This window comes from Phalaenopsis equestris, unplaced genomic scaffold (assembly GCF_001263595.1).
Source record: "Phalaenopsis equestris unplaced genomic scaffold, ASM126359v1 Scaffold000094, whole genome shotgun sequence".
Classification (NCBI taxonomy): domain Eukaryota; kingdom Viridiplantae; phylum Streptophyta; class Magnoliopsida; order Asparagales; family Orchidaceae; genus Phalaenopsis; species Phalaenopsis equestris.
Window position 1 is genome coordinate 4211203 of NW_018164536.1, and position 10716 is coordinate 4221918.

At 34.3% G+C, this 10716-nt stretch overlaps 1 protein-coding gene across 1 annotated transcript in view; it reads right to left on the reverse strand.

Annotated features, from left to right (window-relative positions):
• Positions 1-471: 471 nt before the first annotated feature.
• LOC110020134 (heterogeneous nuclear ribonucleoprotein A1, A2/B1 homolog) overlaps positions 472-10716 on the reverse strand; it is a 32496-nt gene continuing 22251 nt past the window's right edge. The window contains exon 7 of the mRNA XM_020718125.1: positions 472-1042. Within this exon, the coding sequence (XP_020573784.1) occupies positions 647-1042 (396 nt within the window). The 3' untranslated portion in view covers positions 472-646. The remainder of the gene's footprint in view (positions 1043-10716) is intronic.

Below are 10716 nucleotides of genomic sequence, written 5' to 3' on the forward strand. Positions count from 1 at the left end.
CATGATTAATTCAATTTTTTGATTTGAAATTAAGCTCAATAATCTTATGTCAATAATTGATTATCATTATTCTTCAAATAGAAATTTTTAGTATCATCAAATATCAAATATCAAATATCAAAGATCTTTCAATCATATGGAGTAGTGAATTATTGTCATTTTTGGCTCAAATTCTCAGAAAACTATAATAGCATAAATAACTTGAAATTGGTTGAGTTGTTGGCTTTTATTCTACTTATTAGGGACTACAAGGCCAAGTTTGGATCAAATTTGGCTTGATGCATTAGTGACCAATCCCATTAAAGTTTAAATTGATGGGTGTCAACTACTAAAATTTATATCAAGGTTTTTTACCATCTAATTTGGCTTGATGCATCAGTTTATATATATATAAACTGAGTCCAAAGGTACCTGTAGATCTCGAATTGAACAGAATCCTCTGCAGAAAATTTGAGCTAAAAATACTCAGCATTAGCGTTCGGCAACACAATCACCACAGCTGGAACATTAAAACTCTTGTAAAATGATTCAGCTCCATGTTGAGAACAAAGTTACACTTGAAAACAAAATCGAACATCCATAAGACAAGCAAAACCAACACGTCTCAAAAACAATTAATTGGAAGAAAGAAAAAAACCTCAATTTTTTATCTTCCATAGGGGTGGTAACGGCTCCCATACCCCCGGCCACTGCCACCACCACCTCCACCATAACCACCATAAGCAGGGCCATAACCACCAGCTGCAGCACCGTAGAGATTATTGCCACCGCCCCCATATGCAGCTGAACCATACATAGGCTCCCCATAGCCAGGAACAAAACCAGCACCGCCACCATAGCTGTAGCCATAGCCACCTCTGCCATAGAAACCACCGCCACCGCCGCCCGCCCTTCCTCCATAATTGCTACCACCCACACCCACGGAACGGTAGCCACCGCCACCGCCACCGCTGCCATAAGAGCCACCCCGGTATCCAAATGAACCACCAGCTCTTCCATTTTCTCCACCAGCTTTCTTGGGTTCAGCCCTCTTGATTTCAACCTACAATCAAGTCAACCATGATATATGAAAAGGTGATCTTACACTAATAGAAATTTTAGGTTAAGTTACAGATACATTATATCATGCTTAAATATCTCAGCTAGGTTTAAAAGCTGGAATTATAGAAACGATTTCGATCAATCATGTCCGATCGTAGATAGAGTGTTTAGTATCACTTTGACCTAGATAGCAACAGGCAAAGATGATCATACACGAATGCAACCCAAGATTTTAAGCTATAGTACTCGTTATTCGTATCACTTTGTTTTTTCAATTCAGCCTCCTACTATTGAGATGAAAGGATTAAGAAGTGTTGTTCAACTATTTATATTGATTCTTCTTAAAGAAATATGACACTAAATAGGACGCAATGAAGAAAAAGGATTCATGTAGCCCCATGTAGTGGGAATATGGCTTTGTTGTTGTTGTTGTTCTTAAAGAAATGCACAAAAAATCTTTTAAATTTATTTTTTAATTTATTATTATAAAAATTTCTCCAAAAAAAAATGAATTAAATTGTCTAAACTTATTTTACAATTATAGTAATTATTATAACTCGGACGGATTGGTGAAAAGTATAATACTATGTAATGTTTTCTATGATGTGTTTTAATCAACAAAAGTGTATACAAGCTTTGTTTGTGCTTCGTCATCCAAAAAATAAAACTAAAAAAAATGCACAAAACAAATGCTCAATCTGTGAATAAAAATTTTGGATGGATGTTGTATCGGAAAGGAATGCAGAATATTTTCACGAAAGGAATGCATGATAGAAATGCGGCTAAATAATACAGTTCATCTTGTCAAGGATATGGTGCACGTGACAATTGTTTAAAAGTGTTCAAGATGGACATCTTAAAGCACAACCATAAACTGAGCTACAACCAAAAAAAATTTTTTTGAGTCCCAAGTCTTATCGTCTTATTGTACCACTTGGCTTAATGCCTTTTTCGTGGAGATGTTCGCATCTAACACATTTGAGCCCATGATTAATGAAATTATAATTTAAAAAAAAAAAAAAATCGGGTTGGGTAAGCCCAAAAAGCAATGTGTGATTTAAACCCGCTATCTCACATGATGGAAAGCTGCAGCTGGAACCACTATATCGTAAGTAAATGCTTAAATAATATATATAAATATATATATATATATATATATAAAATAAAATATACCTAAAATGGTCACTCAGCATCAAGGCTCTTGCGCCTGGAGGACATGGAATGAGGGCGTTTTCTTCATGGAAGTGTAAGAGACCTTTGTGGAATGGGTGCGTGAGAGTGAGAAGCATTCAATTCAAATGCAAGCCATCCGAGAGGAGGTGCAGGGAGTTTCTCACATGACAGTAAGAAACCTTCGTGCCACGAGAGAGATCAGAAACAAACGACAGCAGGACAAGGTGCAATAGGAAGTCTTTGTTAGGGAAATTTTTTTGCCTTTTTAAAGCTCTATTACTATTTATGATTGCTGTAATCGTGTAAAAATAGGTTTGCTTAAAGTTATAATTACTTTCTTACAGCTCATTGGTAATTTTATTATTTTGTTTATAAATCTGCACATTTGATTTTCCTAAAGAGAACATGGTAATTTTCTATGGTATGATATGGCAATTTAATTAGTTCGAATATAGTTGATTCATTTCCCGTCTAATATCTCATAATTTTAGTGGCAAAGACAATTACCAATGAGCCTTAATGCTATTTTGTAGGAAATGCGTTCTTTTTATATTTTAATAATCGTCTATAGCTTGTTATGCTTTAGAAATATCAATGTTTTCTATTCCCATTTAAATTTTAGGAAGACATATTTAACGACATATTGATGTAATTTTTGTTTTAAAAGTTTTTTTTTATCTTTCATTGCATCTGAAGATCATGCCTTTTTGTATTCTATTTTAGAAACCATTGTAACAATAAGGCTTATTGACCGGTGCAATGGTTTTAAGAAATACCTAGTACATAAATTAAGTTCATTATTTTTTTATTAAATACTGATGAATTTTTCTTTTATTTATTTCTTCTTTTTTAATTATCCTATTGCTATTGCTTTCTTTATTTTATAGATTGGAAATGGCACTAGAGAAAAAGATGCAGCTTGAAAATATGAAACTAAAGTTGAAACATCAGAGGAGAGTGCAAAGAAGTGTTTCTCCTGTTTTCACCTTTTATGACCTCGCACACAACAATGTGGAACTCTTGAGATTAAACATTTAAATAAACAACTATTATGAGTGCGATAATTGATTCGAGTAACAGCAACTCTAATAAAGCAATCAGGTTTAGACTCCACATCATAACAAAAACTTCATGCTCGTATGGCTTAACAAAGATACTTATAAGGTCAAAAAGCGATCTTTATAAAATTTGTCTTCACCGGGCACTTAGGCCGGTCATTTTCATATGAGAACCTATGCGGAGAGTAAGAACATCTAACAAAGCAATCAGGCACGTATGCACGCACGCACTTCAAAAATTTATTTCATCAGCAATGAAATTGAAAGCGCCCGTCAAGGAAGCCATCAATGTGCAATAAACTATCAAAATGTATCTTGAAGTAGACTTCCTCGAGAGAACTTGCTGTTGGGTAATATGGAGACCCGGTCCACCGTAATTTAATTAGTTTTCTAATTAAGAATCTCACCTACCGCTCACCTACCACATCCCACATACCGCTCATCTACCTCTCAGCTACCGCTCTCCTGATTTCTATAAATAGCCTCTTATGGCTTGTAACAAATAAGCAAAGCTAAGTCAAGTCAAGGCCAAGTCAAGTCCTCTAAGAGAGAAAGAGAGGCAGAGAGAGAGAAAAAAAAAGAGAGAAGAAAATAAATATTTTCGTGTAAGCGTCTAGGCGCTCGACAGTGTAATTCATCGAAAAACTAAAATCCTCTGCAGCTCCGTGGACGTAGGTAAATCTGTGTCGCTCTAGTGTTTTTTTCTGCTGCAATTTTTCTTGTTCCATTTTTGTTTTATTATCGTCGTTTTTCATAACAATTGGTATCAGAGCTTTGGTTCGAATCTAAGGAAGAACTATGGGCGGAGACAAAGTGGTGACATCGGGGATCGAGAAGTTCAATGACACATTTTGTTTGCTGGATGATGCAGATAAAGAACTACCTCTATGGGAAGAAACCTCATCTTCCGTTACCGGGAAAGCGACCAGATAAGATGGACGATACAGAATGGAATCTGTTGGATCGACAGGTTCTGGGGGTTATTCGATTAACCCTGTCGAGATCGGTTGCCCACAACGTCATCAAAAAGATGACTACTGCAGATCTCATGACGGCTTTATCAGGCATGTATGAATAACCATTGGCGAATAACAATGTGCATTTGATGAAAAAATTATTCAACTTGAAGATGGTGGAAAGTGTTTCTGTTGCTCAACACCTGAATGATTTCAATACTATCACAAATCAATTGTCTGTTAAAATTAATTTTGATGATGAGATATGTGCACTGAAATTGTTGGTTTCATTGTCAAATAGCTTGAAAACCATGAGAATGTCAGTTAGCAGTTATGCAGGTAAATCTAATCTGAAATATGATGAAATTCGTGATTTGATTTTGGTTGAGGAGGTGTGCAGGAAAGATTTTGGTTCGACACTGATTGCTGATTCCAGAGGTAGATCACGAGATAGGAACTCAAACAGAAGACCAAAATCAATGTCTGGTCAGCAGACAACTTGCTGGAATTGTGGCAAGGCTGACCACATAAAAAAGAACTGCATGAATCCTAAGAAGAAGGAAAATAATGATGCTAATGTTGTAAATGTTGTAACTGAAGAAATACAGGACAGGATGTGTTATTGCTGGCAGTTCACAGTTTTGTTGATGACTGGATACTGGATTCAGAGGCTTTCTTCCATACATCTTCCCTCTTCTCACCAGAAGTTAATGTGAAATTATGTTGCATATAATTTTGGGAAGGTATATCTAGCTGATGGAAAAACTCTGGACGTGGTAGGGATGGGAGACGTTGATATTGCACTCTCTAACAAGAGCAAATGAACTTTGCAAAAGAAATCAGGTGGTCATTCGGTAGTGTTCTCAAATAGCACCTAGAAAGTTATCAAAGGAGCATTAGTACTGGCTCGGGGTATAAAAACTGACACACTCTATATGACTACAGGTTTACTCGGGCGTAGACATACGAGTCAGAGGTGCATTATGAGGAAGTAGAAGATCAGTTTTCTGAAAAGTGGGAAAGCGCCAAATGCAGGAAAACCGGACCTTGTACAGACAAATGGTGGAGAATCACAGAGCTATGAAGAAATATTGCAAGATGAAATTTGAGCAAGTGGGAGCTGGCCAAGAAGAAAAAGGCAGATTTCCTGCCAGAGAATCAGACTTGTAAGCTGACAGAACTTCCACCAAGGAAGCAGGCATTGCACAATAAGTGGGTGTACCGGGTGAAGACTGCGCTTGGAGGCAGTAAGAGGTACAAGGCTGGACTTGTTGAAAAGGGCTTTCAGCAGGTGCAGGATATTACTCATGCAGTGAGAGTTGTAAACAAATACAGGAGTAACCCAGCAAAGAGTTTGGTTATACAAGGCTATGTTGACGGTGATATGTCAACTGAGGATGTTACTAGCGAGAAGTTGAAGTTGTGCTAGACTTCAGCTGGTCTTTTGGCATGAAAACAAGGACTTTGAGTTGCAGAAGTGTAGGATATCATGTTTGAGGAAAAGGTCGGTACAGCTAATAGATAATGCAGTCAGTAGGTGATGCAGTCAGTGTCTCAATCTCCAAGTTGGAGAATTGTTGGGTAATGTTGAGATCTAGTCCACCATAATTTAATTAGTTTCCTAATTAAAAATCTCACTTACCACTCACCTACCACATCCCACATACTGCTCACCTACCTCCCACCTACTTCCCACCTACCGCTCTCCTGGTTTCTATAAATAGCCTCTTATGGTTTGTCATAAACAAGCCAAGCTAAGCCAAGTCAAGGTCAAGCCAAGTCCATTATAAGAGAAAGAGAGGAAGAGAGAGAAATGGAGAGAAGAAAATAAAGATTTTTTTGTAAAAATCGAGGCGCTCGAAGGTGTAATTTCTAGAAGAAATAAAATCTTCTGCAACTCCGTGGACATAGGCAAATTTGTCGAACCACTTAAATTTGTGCGTCACTCTGGTGTTTTTTTTCTGCTTGCAATTTTTCTCGTTCCATTTTTCATTTTATTGTCGTCGTTTTTCAAAACACTTGTCCCTTCAGCTTCCAAGAAAAGGTAGGGTGTAATAAAAAGAGCAATTAGCAGCACATTTAGCAACCTTGCTACTGTTGGCAAATCAATGTGCAGCGACCTTACCAACCTAGGTCAGTTTTGAAAAAGAAAAATATGCAACCATCCTACTAACAATAGTGGCATACTGATAAAGGAGGAAGATTCAGAGCGTAGAGAGGTCACGAGTCCTAAAAAGAAAGATAGGCCATGTGCAATTTTCAAATAAACGCTTGCTGGTAAGTTTAGGAAGCATGAAGACCAAATAAAATTCCAAGTAGTCTTCAAATAGGATTAGGTTGACGAAGAGACTTTCAATTGCCTTTAACGTTGATTTTCAAGAGCAAAAATAACAAGGGAGTCATGATCCAAGAAGGTCTTCCAATAAAGGGAATTGGTTTAATCAGCAAGAAGAGACACATGAGTGTACCAACGAGGGTGGGTTCAGTAAAAAAGGGCTAATTTAATCTAGAATAGGTTTATGAAGACAAAACAACCATGTAGACAAACATGGGTAGACCAAGCTTACCAAGCAAGCATGCCATTTTGGGAAGACATACCCTACGTAAGAGTTGCTAGACCAAGTTGAAACACTAAAGGCCATCAATCTATATATATATTACTGACAATTTGTTGGCATGTTAGAAAGGACACTGGTGCATCAAACTCCTATTAGTATAGCTCCAATGGAGGTTAATGCATTAGGCCTTACCCTTGTGCTATGGCACACGGACACGGACATATGACACGTCTATTATTGAAAATATAGGACACGGGCACGTGTACGCACCGTTATAATAAAAAATATTAAAAATATATGTATAAATTAAATAAATAAAAGAAAAGAGTTAAAAAATTAACTTTCAAAAACTAAAATGCCCGTAGATAATTGTTTAGTTTATGACATACAAAATGCAAGCATAATAGCATATATCATCTTATATTACATCAAAATTTAACTTCTCATAATTAAAATTTCATTAAAAGAAACAAAAAGAAGATTGGCTTCTTTGGCATGTACTTTTACTTCGCATCCACAATCATCAATTCATCATCACTAAATATCACATATTTCAACTCTGGTGCATCAAAAGAAAGGTTTGCAATATCCAAAATTCTCATATCGTCTAGGGTCTGAAATCCATCTCCAACAATATCCCACATATTGTTAACACCTTCCATGTAATTTGGAGTCTTTCTTGATAACAAACAGAGGTTAGCATGCACATAAACTAAATTTTCAGCTCATTGGTTTATCAATTTCTCTCGGAATACGAGAACGAAACTAGTCTAAGAAGCTTTATCGCAACAATTTGTAGTAAAGGCGTTAAAGCTCCATGAATCAAGCACCACATCTTTAAATTCATCTTTCATTTATCACATAAAGACTCTTGATCTTCAAATTCATCTAAATATCCAAAAAACTTAGCTAACTCTACATCTATATATTGTCTATCATCATTTAAAAAATAACACTTCAAATAAACTTTTTTTATATTTGAAATTTTCAAATCTTTTTATGAGGGGAAAAACGTTAAGGATTCTCCTCGAGCCATTCCATGAATATTTTCCAAGAATGTAAAAAATAAAATAAAAATTTAGATTTAAATGATTCCAAATTAGTGATATAAAAGTAAACTAGAAAGCAAGAAAAAAAAAACTTTGGATTTAAAGAATGAGCTAAGCAATACAGGGGTATGCTATTTTTATTCCACCTATCCTTCAAAACTATAAATAGAATACTCCAGAACCTTGAGTCTTCACCATTTATCTTTCTTTCATATTTATATATTTCTTCTTTCATTTTACAAAACATCATATCCCACATCTCATAAATCAAGTGCAAGCATAGTTTATCTGTATATGCAGTTCAAAACATGTGATAAACAAAATCAGTAAAAAAAAGAATATATTCAATTTTATCCCAATGAAAATCAAGTAAAGACGTTGAAGCTCCGTGAATTAAGCACGACATCTTTGAATCCATCTTTCATATATCACGTAAAGACTCTTGATCTCCAAATTCATCTAAATATCCAAAAAACTTAACTAACTCCACACTTATATATTGTCTCCTATCATTTAGAAAAAAACACCTCAAACAAACATTTCTCATATTTGAAAAATTCAAATCTCTTTGAGGGAAAAAAACATTAAGGATTTTCCGCGAGCCATTCCTTGAATATTTTCCAAGAATGTAAAAAAAATAAAATAAAATTTTAGATTTAGGTGATTCTAAATTAATGAAATAAAAGTAAACTAGACAGCAAGAAAAAAAAAAATTAACCTTGGATTTAAAGAATGAGCTAAGCAATACAATACATGGGTGTGTTAGTTTTGTTTCACCTATCCTTCAAAATTATACATACAACACTCCAGAATTTTGAGTCTTCATCATTTATCTTTCGTTCATATTTATATATTTCTTGTTTCACTTTACTTAACATCATATCCCACGTCTCATAAATCAAGTGCAAGCATAGCTTATCTGTATCTGCAGCTCAAAATATGTGATAAATAGGATCGCTAAAAGATAGAATATATTCAACTTTATCCCAATAAAAATCAAGTATTTTTTCCTTCACGTAACTTGACTTTCCACACCATTTTCGTGATACCATGACCATTTTTCACTAATCACCATTGTTTGAAGCGTATTTTTAACTTGTTTGGATCTTCTTAACATCATAATAACTGAACCAAGCCTACTTTGAGCAACAGCAAGCATTTTCAGATTGGAAAAATCACTGAATATAGAAAGTCTCATGGAATGATTCATGATAGAATTTTTTACCCAAAAAACATCTTCAACAATCACTGTGAAACTGTGTTATTCATTTTACGTGATCTCATTTGCTTCAATATTTTTCGCAACACATAAATTATTTAAGGTAAGTGAGCGTACGAATAATGCAAGGTGTCCAAAATATATGAGGATATATTTGTTCAACAAACAAATGATGGATGCCCTACAAACTGAAACATTATCAATAATTACTTAACAACATTTGAAAGATCAACCATCGATATCACTTCTTTAATCAAATTGAAAATGAAAAATATATCTTTACATTTGCCCCTCATAATTTACAACTTTGGTAAACATTAGACAACTTTCTGATATTGTCATAAAATTGTTGAATAATCGTCTTTCCGGATCGGTCCAACAATAGCAAACTAAACTAACTCATTTATCTTTTCATGTACCTTTTGTTGATTCAAGTAATTTCTCAATATTAAATTGTTTTCTCTGCAATAACTTTGATCTATAACATTGAACCCTAGTGGAATATAACTAAAGGGTTATTATCATATGCAAATGTAAAAGCATTCTCATAGCATGGATTTCTTGCAAAGTTAAAAAGGAGGCCAACTGAAAAAAACATTATTGCAATTTCACAACCTAGTTGTTCTCATATCTGTATATTGCATGCAGGTTCCAAACTACTAACTTCAACAACTTTTCCTTCTTTTAGCCTCATAACATTTCAATTTAATTGAATCAACATTGTCGTTAGCATCATTGATTAGAATTGAAGTAGAATTAACATGACCCATGAGAACTTGCTAGCAATATGTCTTTTGAAGTCCTTTTAATCCTTAACCCAGCTTTGATGACTTGTTTTTGCATTTCACTTATTAGTGAGGAACATACTTTGGGGCAAAAGTTAATTTCAGGACCACCATCTATCTTAAGAGAGTTTCTACTCTTGAATATGTTCAGTGATACCACAATAGTTGCATTTAAATGTAATATTTTATCAGTTTTCAAATAATTTTCCCAACTTAGTGACATGATTCTACAATTATTTATTTTATTCTATGTTCAAGTTAGTTGAAGCCTCACCACTTCAAGATGCATCTTCAGTAAAACTTTTTTTTACTGGGTTTTTCAGAATACACATAAAAATTCATTTTTACATAGTTTTAAAATGAATGCAGTTATAAATGTCAAATCAAGCCTGCTCACAAGAAAAAATTATCCAACAAAACATAGAAAATTAATTACTATTTGAATGAGCTAAATCAGAAGTTGTCAGAAAAAAGTTTCAATACTAATTAACTATAATGTCATGCTTATAAAACAGACTCAATTGACAAATAACTTTAGATATACATATATGTATCAAATAGAGAAGTGGAGTTGTAGACGAGCTCAGGCTTGGCTCACATACGGCTCATTCGAAATTGCTCGTGTTCGAAATTGGCTCGTGAATAGTGTGTTCGTATTCGACTCGATTTAAATATTCTTGTTTGTGTTCAACTCGAAATCAGCTCGTTAAAATTAATTGAAAAAAATAGATTGAGAGTGTTGGATTCAAACATGATACAAATGTATGTAAAAGACGACACATAACCACATTATTATGATTTAGACTTAATATATACATATATATATATATATATATATATATACATACATATATATATACATATATATATACATATA